This window comes from Oreochromis niloticus, linkage group LG15 (assembly GCF_001858045.2).
Source record: "Oreochromis niloticus isolate F11D_XX linkage group LG15, O_niloticus_UMD_NMBU, whole genome shotgun sequence".
In the NCBI taxonomy this organism is placed as follows: Eukaryota; Metazoa; Chordata; class Actinopteri; order Cichliformes; family Cichlidae; genus Oreochromis; species Oreochromis niloticus.
This window is the reverse complement of record NC_031980.2, coordinates 1164926-1178046: the sequence shown is the minus strand read 5'-3', so window position 1 is coordinate 1178046 and position 13121 is coordinate 1164926. Positions and strand designations below refer to the sequence as shown.

General features: G+C 42.6%; 2 protein-coding genes across 8 annotated transcripts in view; one reads left to right on the top strand and one right to left on the bottom strand.

The window, feature by feature from the left end:
* Window positions 1-13121, bottom strand: part of tdrd6a (tudor domain containing 6a) — a 30903-nt gene that overhangs the window by 12501 nt on the left and 5281 nt on the right. For 6 of the 7 annotated variants that reach the window (XM_025899129.1, XM_013268863.3, XM_025899130.1 and 3 more), the window contains one exon: window positions 186-5845. In XM_025899129.1, the coding sequence (XP_025754914.1) occupies window positions 186-5769 (5584 nt within the window). In that variant the 5' untranslated portion in view covers window positions 5770-5845. The remainder of the gene's footprint in view (window positions 1-185; window positions 5846-13121) is intronic. The other variant, XM_025899132.1, reaches the window with a different exon arrangement.
* On the top strand, window positions 6853-11947 carry LOC109197776 (zinc finger BED domain-containing protein 1). Its single transcript, XM_019353492.2, has 3 exons — window positions 6853-7514; window positions 8266-9106; window positions 9714-11947. Exons 1-3 carry the CDS (start codon window positions 7512-7514, stop codon window positions 10493-10495), a joined length of 1626 nt encoding a protein of 541 aa, XP_019209037.1. The 5' UTR covers window positions 6853-7511; the 3' UTR covers window positions 10496-11947.

Here is a 13121-nt window from a genome sequence, read left to right as displayed (position 1 = left end):
GTGAGACTCAACTCTGAGTCCATCAGATTCCAGCAAGCAAATTTAATGTTATTACACAGGTATTTTTCCAGAATGACATTGCATTCATTATGATTTGAGCAGATTTGCCAAGTATGAACTCAACCACATTGTGTACTAACAAGGAGAAAAACATTTTTAAAAACAAAAATTAAGCTCTTTCTTACCAGAAACATTCGTGATGTCAGAGCTGTAGGAAACTGCGTTCATCTCTTCAAGTAGAGATTCCTTGTCAGATTTTGCAGTTCTCTCTAGGTCATCTGTTGTCTCTAAAAGGTTCTCATCCACTGGAGAACTTGAGACATTGGTTCCAAGAGGGTCCATTACCAAGGCTTGCTCCTCTTCAGTGTCTTTGATAGTGTCCTCCATGCTGAAGTTCATAGTCAAAACATTTTTGTCTTTGTCATCTTGGTTATCAAGTGGAGATAATATACTTTCATCTATACCACTATCGCCAGGAAACCTCTCCTTGATCAATATTTCAGAGGCTTGGACTTCGATGTTCTCTGTGGAAACACTTTCTTCTTGGATCCCAAAAAACTGAAGATGAACTGAATCTTTAGAGGACTTTGGAGTACTTAATTTTTGTACCTCATCTTCTGTGCAAGGCTCAAACTGATCAGTGCTGAGCTCATCACTGTTGTCTTTCTCAAAGTGGATATGAGAGTTTTCTACTTCCTGGGTTTTGGGATTCTCTACTTGATCGTCAGGTACCACAGACTCATTTACAGTTGAGTCAGTCTGCACTGATGCTTCATCTGAATCAGGCAGTCCATCTGCTTTCGCTTTACTTTCCGTTATGAAGCTCTTCCACCAGGTTTTCATCAACTCGTTGATCACCTGACCTTCGCATTCCACCTGCACAAAGATTGTTCCTGTAGCTCTTGCTAGTTTTGTGACAGTCAACTGCAACAGTTTGACATCTATAAGTGCAGACAATTCAACCTTTGCTCCACTTTCCCAATATCCACATAAAGCATCAAAGCCTTCAAGCTCACACAAAAATGCCTGTGGTGGAATCTTCAACAAGCAAGGTGGCATTTCTCTCACATCTGTTATGCTGACTCTAGCCTTGTTTCCATAGTCCAAAAAGAAAACAGAGAGCTCACCCTCATTTTTGTCAATGACCTCTGCACGATACCAAAACTCATCATCTAAAAAGCGAGCAACACATAGACTTCCAGGAACGAGAGCATCTGGATCAATATAGTTCTGACCTGTTGAATTCTCAACTTCTGAGAGACCTAATAAGATCTCATCATGTTCTTCTGAACTAGCAGACTGACACCAGAAAGTCTGATCATCATTTATAACTGTGACATAGGCTTCCAATTTATGCCCCTCAAAAAGGTCTTCTAGAAAGTTATGTGGGGAGCAGTGGCTCAGCACTGATCTCTCTGGCACTTCTCTGATATCAGACACCTGGGATGGCTCTTCCTTTACTTGCTCAAGTTTCTCTGAAGTGATTTCAGGATCTGCAGTAGGCACTTTATACGTAACCTTCACACCATTGTCTTCAAGGTTAACTTCCCACACAGACCCAATCTTCCTGACAAACTGGCACTTGAACACTTTTTCTCCACTACTAGAAATCTTTTCTTTGAAAGTTGACACCACATCTGGATCAACTACAACCTCTTCCCCAAGACCAGCAGCATCACTCAGCATACAGTGTGTGCTGTACATCGGCAGCTGCAAGAAATTCTTGTGGAGTCTGCCCATCTTGGAAAGTGGAGTCATGGCTGTATTGCCAAAATCAACAAACTCAATGAGAGCCATTGCATCACCGTGAAGTTCTCTTACAACTGCTCGGTACCATGAGGAATCATCTGTGAACTGTGCTTGAACAAGGTCATCTGGACGCACATCTTTGAGCCCGTTGGTTTCTGCAGTTGAACTGGGGTCATTGAGCTTTTCTACCAGGGAATATATATGATCCTCATCGCTTACACACTGCACGTGGAAACTTACTGGGCTGTTGCAATGTGACACGTAGACATCTGCTACCATACCAGGTGTGATAAAATTTGAGGGCAAGTCTGAAAGTTTAGGAAGCTTTTCAGCATTACTTTCCTTTTGGGATTCTGTGCCATTTACTGTTGACTTGAGTTTCTTGGCATCTGTTGGAAGATCTGAAGATCTGACATTGCCACCAGCAGATGACTCCCTTTGCTGTGGAGGTGTGTACAACTCTAGTCGCGGACTCTTGATCCTTTGACCATTTTCATGAACTGACTTTGTTGTTTTGTTCCAAAGGTTCATTTCGTTAGATTTCCCATCATCCCTTAAAGTAAAAGGTTTTGAAGCAGAGAAACTGCTTTTCTTCAGGAACTGTGTGTTACCTTCCATTTTTGTGGTGCATTTTGTCTTTTGCGAATAACTCGGTGAAGCCTCAAAAGCTCTCCAACCATGGCAGACAACCTGGCTTTCTGTGTGCATCTCAATATGAAACTTTTTCTTGAGCTTTGAATTGATCTGAGTGTTTCCAAGATAGAGCTCAACTAGGACTTTCCCATCAGGTTCTCTGGCTACTACTAGCGCCCGGAATTTGCATTCTGTTGCAGTTGTCTCAAACCAGCTGTTCACCTCACTGGAAACATTAGCAGGAACATCAGAAAGACCACACACTACTGCTTGCACAGGCACAGACATGATGTCATTTGCCTCTCTGGGAACTGGGAGCAAGTCAGATTTATCTACTTCAATAGTGTCCCCGTAATCCACAAAGTGAACCAGGAGTGCTGGCTTTGTGGCCTTGATCTGCCCTCTGTACCACTGCCCATCAGTATATCTTGCAAAGCACAGAGTTCCAAAGACTGCTGGAAGCTTTACATTCTCAAGCTGACGACAAAAACTGCTCACTTTCATCTTGAGGTCATTTATCACATCAGCATTCTTTTCAAGCTGGCAGTAGAACTGACTGACATTGTTCACACATGTCACTGTGACCTCTTCCTCCATCCCAGTTTTGACATTGTGTGTTGAGTAATAGTATGTATCCAGACGAAAAGATGCTCCTGTAGCTTTTTTGGGAGGTGTACTTTTCATGACATTTACCACACTAGTGCAAATACTCTCAAATGGAGTTTCTAGATCCACAATGTTGAAAACAATCTTCTGCTCACTGCACATGACAGCATATATGGTGCATTTCAGAATCACAAAGTTGGAAGCAGCCGAGTCCACAAAGTTTTTAAACCTTTCTACTGCCTCTTCGCTCCACTCAGTTACAGCAGATGTAGGGTCAATGGGATTTAACAGACTGCATCGAAAAGCCTGACCATGCAGAGTAAGAAATTCTGGGCTGATTCTCCTCAGGTCTTGGAAGGAGACTGTCTCTGTCTGGCCATAGTCAACAAACAACACATCCACATGAGTTTCATGTTTATGAATCACAAGGGCCCTGTACCACAATCCGTTACCAGGGTGACGAGCAACACAAGCCATTTCGACATTTGGCTGAAACTCACTGCCTGCATAGTGTGCCTGTATGTCATCCATGAGCAATTTCAAGAGTCCTGCATTATAAACTAGCTGGCACCAAAAGTCATTTGGGCTTTCAATGAAGGACACATTGACATCAAGGACACTTCCGATGGGAAACATGTGTTCCTTAAAGGTAGCCATTCTTCCTTCTTTCTGGCTAAGGCCAATTATGTTTTGGACCTGGAGAGCCAATCCAGTGTCCCTATTCCCACATGGTGGGCTGGCATCTGGATATTGTGTGGGAGGCGTAATAGCAGGATGCATTGTGTTTTTGCACTGCCCTGGTTTGTCAGCCTTTTCAGCAAGACCAGAATTACACAACAGTGTACTGACTTGTTGTTCTCCCTCTGCTTTAGGATCTGTCAGATGGACAACATAGCCACTATCATATTTGGCCAGTACATGGACTTTTAGTTCTTTATCGGTTACTGCTTTTCTGAAAAAGACAGAGGCACTCTGACTCCATCTCCCATCTTTAGGTCTGACACCAGCCAGAGTACATTTTAGTGCCAACCGTGGCAGCTTTTTGAACTCAGCAGGAAGTATCCTGAGGTTTCTCCTATCGACCACTTCTGTATTTCCATAATCAACAAAGAATACCTCGACTTGTGTCTCACCAACTTTAGTCACAGTTGCTCTGTAGAAATCACCATCTGCTGCTTTGGCTGCACAGTAGAGTCCAACAGTTGGAATTCTAACAGATCCTTTATTCACAGAATCTTTGTACAGTTGGCAGACAGTATCCATTAATTCATTCAACTGCTTTGTATAGTTTTGCGTTTGGATGTAAAACTCTGATGGGTTTGTTACATGCTGAACAACTGCCACATGTGAAGAGTTTAGCAGAAGAACTTCAGCAGGCACCCTCTCTGCAACTGCTTTCCCTTCTTTTTCTTCCATAACTTCTCCAGGAGTTAGCATTTTTCTTTCTTGCTGGGCTGGATGCGGTTGCCTGTGTGCTGTGTTGAGGATAGCATAATCTCCCAGTGTTTTTTCACAGTCCAGCAAACAGCCCTGTTTGGAACCAAACAAGATGTTCATGTTTGTATTGTCATCCCCATAAAGAGTGACATAGTGAACACCCTCTGAGATGCTTTGGTACTCAAATTTGGCAATCATCGTCTTGTACAGCAGGAGAGACTTGAGGTAGTCAATTTTTGTGGTTGTCCATCCTACCCCTTTGTCAATAACTCCATGGAGAGAGCAGATGTAAGTGACAACTGGCATCCTAAAGAACTCTGCAGCCAGTGACCTTACATTGTCCACTTTAACAAACTCTTTGGTTCCACTGTCAACATTCAATACTTCCACCATGTTACTGGTTGGAAATACCTGCTGTAGAACAGAGCGGTACCATTTGCCATCACTTCCCCTTGCAGAACATGGAAACCCAATCATTTCTGGGCCTATAATGCAATTGGGCATTCTCCCTTCGCAACTCTGTGTAAGTTGATCAGACAGTTTCTTCAGCTCTTGAGAGAAGACCTTTAACTGGCAAAAAATCCTCTGTGGATTTGTCACTTCTGTTACAACGACAGTCTCTACAGTTCCTCCCTGTAGCTCTGGGTACATGAACACCCCTTGCTTGTGCAGTTGTTCAACAGGTCCCACGGACAGCCGTTTGATCTCTGGAGAAACCTCAGCTCCACTATGGGACTGCACTGACTTTAGGACAAAGTCCTGGAAGATGTTTGGGGATAGTTTCTTGGCAAATCCCATCTCATACATTTGTTTGGATATGCAAGGTATGTGCAGGAGGAATGTTCTGTTCAGGACTAGTACTTCCTGCACATGTGCTGACACACACTTCCCAGGAAGAGATTTCAGAAATTCAAGAGCCACTGGGGACCATTTGTTCTCAAGTGACAGTGGTAGCACGTTAGCTAGCACACAAAACTCCACTTCAGGAGGCAGTTGGAAATGCTCCTTTTTACCCCATGCAAGCCTACTTGTGATGGCACGGCATGTTGTTCCTTTGTCAATGAGAAACACTGTGTATTTCGAGCCATTACTTGAGACTATGCGAGCCCTATACCAAATACTCTCAATTTGAACCAAGCACTGGTCACCAGGTTTTCCTTCCAGTTCTTGAAAAGTGTCCCCAGGGGACTGAATGTCTTTAGCTAGACGTTCATACTCTGCAGTCCTCTCCAGGCTAAATTTTCCCCAGAATTCCACAAGTACACAAAAGGGATGCACGTGGACCCTGGATATGAGAACAGTTACATCTGATCCTCGTGTAGGGAGTCCTAAGATTGATGACATTTTGGCAGTTTCATCAAATCTAGCTACCCATAATTTGTCACCTCTCAACACCGCTGCATGAGGATCTGGATCTTATCTGGAAAACACAAGAACATGCATACACACACACACACACACACACACAAAATGTAACAACCAGTGGTTTAAATTTAACGTTGCCTCATTTGAGTTATCACATTCACAAGATTCTTAGAAAACTTGACCTCTGACCTTGAGATTAAAGTCACTGAGATTTGAACTTCTCCAAGATTTTTTAGGAGATACATACATGGTATGAGTTTCAGAATCCTACATTGCCCCATTCTTGAGTTATTGCATTCACAAACTTGTGTCCACAGCGTGGTTATATCACCCACCCCTAATTTATGTAGTAGAGCAGCGGTCCCCAACCTTTTTTGCCCCACGGACTGTTTAATGTCCGACAATATTTTCACGGACCGGCCTTTAAGGTGTAGCGGATAAATAAAACAAAATAAAATTATACGACCAAAACAAAAACTGTGGTATTTTGTAAATATAATAATACACGTGAATTCACTGTATAATTGTGTAACTTTATTAGCAGCGTCCTCCTGAAATGCGCCAACAACATTTAGAGTAACATCCTCCTCTCTGCCCCTTAATCCTCTCTGGTCACTATAGTAACACTTAAATATTTCTTTCAAAATAAGACACAACTACAACACGGGAAAAGACAGAGTTAATGATAAAAACCCTGAAAACCATACATTTCACACCCGAGCCTCAACTCTCGCGGCCCGATACTGGTCCATGGCCCAGGGGTTAGGGACCGCTGTAGTAGAGCAGAATCTCAGTATACAGGGGTCAGACAGTCACACCACAATGTCTAGATAGTTCTGTATTATCCCACCGCAATCAAGATGCCAATCCCAGTTGCCACTTTTTCAGTGTCCTTAAGTATATCACTTTGTCACCAGCAAACTCCTCAATGGTCACAGACACAGCTGCCTGTTCTTACTGGTTAACATAGACATGCTGCTTACTTTTCATCTTGTTTGTTTATATACATCTATCACAAAAAGAGAGAAAGGTATTCAGGCTCAGCTAGTTCAGCACAAGAAAAAGTAATATCTTATAAGTCATCAGTAACTGCATTTGTACATTAATTAAAAGAAAGTTTAACTGGCTAGTATTACTGTTAGCAAAAAGCAAGAGCAGCAGTGTTTAAATATGTAATTAACCAGTTGCATACATCACTAATCCTGATAATCAAATTATATAATTAATGTCCGCACTAATCCGTTGGCAGCAACGGCATTCAAGTTAACTTGAACTAAACTGAAAACTCAAACAAGTTGTGAAAAACATGTTAACCAGAATAAAAACAGACAATAATGTACGTACAAAAAGTGTACAAAGAGAAGCTGCATCTAGCTGAATACTGCAGGCTTTTAGTACTCTTATTTTAGAAAGCGATAACCAACACTTTCCCCCCCCCATGTCTGTGTTAGCTTGCTCAACAAAACTGAAAAGGCCCGTCAGATATAATTGACATTAGTGCTGGGCGATATATCGATTTTTTAAAAAATATCGATATATTTTTATACAAGACATAAGATGTGACAATATCGTTTGTATCGATATAGTCTATGTTGCGTTATAATTACACTTGTGGAGCCGCTATTTTGCCTCTCTCTCGTCTGGGTTTGTCTGCCCCGCCTCTCTCCCCTCACTGAACACAAACCCCCTCCCCCATCGCTACACCTCCAGTTGGCGACAAGATGGTGTTGGGATTCAGAGATTCTTTTATTGTAACCATATAATCTGCCTTATGATAAATGCATTAATAACATGTTCTACAGTATTATTTTATCAGTAATATTTCTTATGGGGTTCATAATGCATTGAATATGTTTGTCATTACATTGACCTTTTTATTCACAGGTTGAGTTTATTTTATACACAATGCATAACTGTGCTTGTTTAGAGTTGATGTTCCATCCAAGAGGGTTTTAAGCTTCACTGGTGAGAGTGTCCAGGTGATACATGTTGAGGGAAGATGAGAACATAGCAGGTTAATTGCATGCATGCTTACAATACACTTATTAATTTAGTGGCAGGCCTGAGCGAAGGCCCAAGTGTCTTCTGCTCTCGTTTTGAGACCTGCACCAATTCAGTTTACTTAGTGATTTGTGACGAGGGTCAATTATTAGCTTTTAACGATCCCAAAGCTTGAAGTTTATTACCTTAAAAGGCAGGTGTTATAGAAAAGAGAAGTTATATGACTGTTTATAGTTATTAAAATGTATAAGATGCGCTCATGTCTGTCAACTATGTATTTTTGACTTGTATTGATGTATATGTGTGGGCGTTAATGTTCCATGGTATAAAACCAGTTTTTGATGAATTTTTGTCAGAGGAAGACATATGCAGATGTTGCCTCTCCTGTGTTAATAAACTCATCGTTTGATTGCATTCGTCTGGTGCCTCCGTCGTTTGTTGTCTGGTCTCCAGTTGATCGATCTCGCTTCAATGGACACAGGAGCTAGCGAAGAGGAGCTCGTCGGAAAAAAGAAAACCAATGGCTCAATTATTTGGAGATGGTTCAGGTTCAAAGTGTCAGATGAGCAGCAGAATAATGTAATCTGTAAAGAATGTCGAAAAAGCGTCGCAACGAAAGGTTCGAGCACTACTAATCTTTTCCACCATTTACAACTGCGCCATAAAGTGCAGTATGAAGAGTGTGTGAAACTGCGTGCTGTAGCCCAGACCGCAAAGTCTTCCGAGGTTCCTGCCGTGAAACAGACCACCTTACAACACTCATATACTCGTGCAGTGCCATATGATACCAAAAGTGAGAAGTGGGGGGAAATTACTAAAGCAGTGGCCTATCATATTGCTAAAGACATGGTCCCCATCTCAACTGTGGAACAAGAGGGCTTTATACAGCTGCTAAAAACTCTTGACCGAAGATACCAGTTACCTAGCCGGAAATACTTCACCAGAGAAGCACTGCCAAAAATGTATACTGAAGTTAGACAGAGTCCCGCTGCCCAGCTCACTAAAGTGTCTCACTTCGCACTGACCACCGACATGTGGTCCAGCAGGACATGCGAGCCATACATGAGTGTGACTATACATTTCATGGAAGACTGGGAACTGAAAACTGCCTGTCTCCAGACCAGCTACTTTCCTCAAGACCACACCGGAGAGCATATAGCGGAAGCCCTGCAGGATGTGCTCAAAACCTGGAAGCTCAACCCGACGGGACTGGTTGCTATAACAACTGACAACGGGGCTAATATTGTCAAGGCGGTTCAACTGAACAAGTGGCCGAGGATCCAGTGTTTTGGTCACAGACTTCATCTGGCCACTGGTGAGTGCAATACTGAATTTGTTGATTTGGGAAAAAAAAAAAATGCTAATAAATGAAAAGTGTATAGAGTCACTTGCAGAGCTAAACATGCCTATGGACCACAAGACAAATATTTTTATAAGTCATAGCCAGCATATACATCTATCACTTAGAAATCGAAAGTTAGTTGAATAAATAAATAAACTATCCCTCCCTATTAAATCCAATAAACATATTGGGGTGTATTTGTGCTTGTATTAGATTGAGCTGTGACACTAAATGAGGACCACAGCTGAGACAAGACAGGGATACATTTTTTAAATACATAGTGAGATTAAAAGGTGTAAAAAAATAAATAAATAAATAAATAAATGACACACACACACACACACACACACACACACACACACACACACACACACACGCCAATCATTTGCTGGTGATTTTACCAAGATAGTTTAACTAGAACCATTTCTAGGTTCTACAATACATGACACATTTTGCAAATGTTGTTAAGTCTTATGCATCACATTCTATACAACTGAGATGGATATTAATTTGCCTTTGAGTGATTTGCATCTTAACATAACATAAGTGATTTTAAAAGTTTGTATTTTGTGTTTCACAGGACATGCTATGGATGATGCCCGCATTACCCGGGCTATTTCTCTGTGTAAGAAAGTCGTCAGCAGCTTCTCCTACAGCTGGAGGAAGAGAAGAGAGCTGGCTGAAGTGCAAATACAGCTGGGTCTTCCAAGTCACCAGCTACTCACAGAGGCAACAACTCGCTGGGGATCAAGGCTTGTCATGATAGAGAGGGTTCTGGAGCAGGAAAGAGCACTTTCTAAAGTCCTCTCTGTCGACATGAAAACCAGACCTCTAGTCCCTACTTGGCAGGACATAGAGGTCCTGGAGGCAGTTCAGAAAGCTCTCAAACCCTGTCAGGACTTCACTGATGCACTTTCAGGAGAGAAGTATGTGACCCTGTCGTATGTCAGACCTGTGCTACACCTGTTTAACACTAGTCTCCTGGCACCTGGAGAGGAGGATAGTGAGCTGTGTAAATCCATCAAGACCCGCATTGTGGATTACCTCAACAATAAATATGCAGATCCATCCACCAGTGACCTGTTTGACATGGCTTCTTTTGTGGATCCACGGTTCAGGGCGAAATACATCCCAAGTGAGAAGATTAATGCACTAAAACATAAACTCATCTTGGAGGCAGAGTCTCTGCTCAGCTATCAAGGTACGTGTTTGTCTGAGCTGACTGATCCAGCCGTGCCTGAGTCTGCAGACCGTGAAGAAGCAGCAGTAGGACACACAGCTAAGAAAAAGAGATCACTGGCAAGCTTCTTCCAGCACAGCCACCAACACTGGTTTCACAAAAAGGGAGGCAATCGAAAATGAATTTTCTAGCTACCTGTTGTCAGTTTGTGTAGAGAGTGATGCTGACCCTCTCAAATGGTGGAAGGAACATGAAGTTGCCTATCCAGCACTGAGCCGCCTGGCCAAAAAATACCTTTGTGTGCCAGCTACCAGCTCCCCTTCTGAAAGGACTTTTAGTTGCAGTGGAAACATTGTAACCTGCCACAGGGCATCCCTGAAGCCTGTTACTGTTGACAGATTAGTTTTCCTAGCACAAAATCTGTAAGCTGTACAGTTGTTGGCCTTGCCAATTGTTTGTGTTCTTTCTATATTGTTATTGTCATTGGAGATTTGCACAAAGACCCACTGACCAAAGAATGGAATCTTGTTAATTTCATTCAGTTTACATGTTTTGTTCTTTTGCACAAAGTACCAGATGATTGTTCAAGAATACACACAAAGAAGCACTTTAGAAAACTTTACTTCAGTGTAAGCACTTTTTAAAGAGCAAGTTGCCTTTGTTATTTTAGATCTGCATCTTTTTAGTTTACATTTTACATTTAGTTTACAATTTTTAGCTTTTTGTTATGTATGAAAAGAAAAAATATGGAGCATTATTATTTAATAAATGCTGACAATTTATTTTTGACAATTCTTTCATGTACATCTACAGTTGTATCTTAATAAAAGTCACATGTGCGACATCTGGGACAAGTACCTTTGACCAAGAACACTCTTTTTGTTCTTACTTTATGGGATTAAAAAAAATATCGAGATATATATCTTATATCGCCATCCAGCTAAAAAATATCGAGATATGAATTTTGGTCCATATCGCCCAGCTCTAATTGACATGGTATCACAATGGAGGTTTACCTTTTCATTAACTTATTTTGATATCAGGTGATATCAGGTTTTCGTTCTGGTCGTGGAACACAGGATCAGCTCTTCATCCTCTCAAGGATACTTGAGGGTGCATGGGAGTTTGCTCAACCAGTCTACATGTGTTTTGTGGACTTGGAGAAGGCATTCAACCATGTCCGTCGGGGTGTCCTGTGGGGGGTGCTCCGGGAGTAAGGGGGTGTCTGGCCTATTGCTATGGGCCATTCAGTCCTTATACAACCGTTGCAAGAGCTTGGTCTGCATAGCCGGCAATAAGTCGGGCTCATTTCTGGTGGGTTACGGGCTCCGCCAGGGCTGCCCTTTGTCACCGATTATGTTTATAATTTTTATGGACAGAATTTCTGGGCGTAGCCAAGTGGCGGAAGGCTTTCACTTGGGTGGTCTCAGAATCTCATCTCTGCTTTTTGCATATGATGTGGTTCTGTTGGCTTCATCAGGTGATGGCCCCCAGCTCGCCTTGGAACGGTTCACAGCAGAGTGTGAAGCGGTGGGAATGAGAATCAGCACCTCCAAATCTAAGGCCATGGTCCTCAGCCGGAAAAGGGTGGAGTGCCCACTCTGGGTCAGGGACGAGTTCCTGCCCCAAGTGGAGGAGTTCAAGTATCTCAGGGTCTTGTTCACAAGTGTCGGGAGAAGGGAGTGGGAGATCGACAGACGGTTTGGTGCTGCGGCCGCAGTGATGCGGACGCTGTACCAGTCTGTTGTGGTGAAGAGGGAGCTGAGTGTAAAAGCGAAGCTCTCAATTTACCGGTCGATCTAGGTCTGTCCCCCACCTATGATCACGAGCTGTGGATAGTGACCTAAAGAACGAGACTGCGGATACAAGAGGCGGAAATGGGCTTCCTCTGAAGGGTGGCTGGCCTCTACCTTAGAGATAGGGTGAGAAGTTTGGCCATCCGGGAGGGGCTCAGAGTAGAGCCGGTGCTCCTTCACATCGAAAGGAGCCAGTTGACGTGGTTTGGGCATCTGACAAGGATGCCTCCTGGGTGAGGTGTTCCGGGCATGTCCCACCTGGAGGAGGCCCCGGGGCAGACCCAGGACACGCTGGAGAGATTATATCTCTCGGCTGGCCTGGGAACGCCTAGGTGTTTCCTCAGACAAGCTGGAGGAGGTGGCTGGGGAGAGGGAGTTCTGGGCTTCTCTGCTTGGGCTGCTGCCCCCGAGACCCGGCCCCACATAAGCGGAAGAAAATGGATGGATGGATGGATGGATTATTTTGGTATCATTTAACTGTTCTGTACAGAACAACCTGGAGAAGTCCCTACTACAAAGGAACAGTGTTCAAAGCTCTGGAAAGAGGATTTATAAAAAAAATTTTTAAAAAGATATATTGGCAAAACACTGCATTAATCTTGTTAATGTATATATAGTATATAATAAAATGTATTTATTTTCCCACCAAGTCCTGCAGTTTATTTAGATGAAAATTACATGCGACATTTAACTGATTTCAACACTACAGTTGAACAGCAGGTGTTCACAGTCACAGTCAAATGCAGGAAATCTAATTAATTGATTGACAAACTATTCTTTACGATTAAGGCTACATCCACAGATACACGGGTATTTTTGAAAACACGGATTTTTATATGCGTTTGCACCTTTCGCCCACACGTTAACGGCGTTTTCAATCACTGAAAACAGAGATTTTTAAAAACTCCTGCCAGGGTGGAGGTTTTCGAAAAATCTGTTTTTGCATTTACGTGTGGACAAGGAAAACAGAGATTCAGTCACACAACGTGGAAGGTGTGTGCGTTTTTTGAAG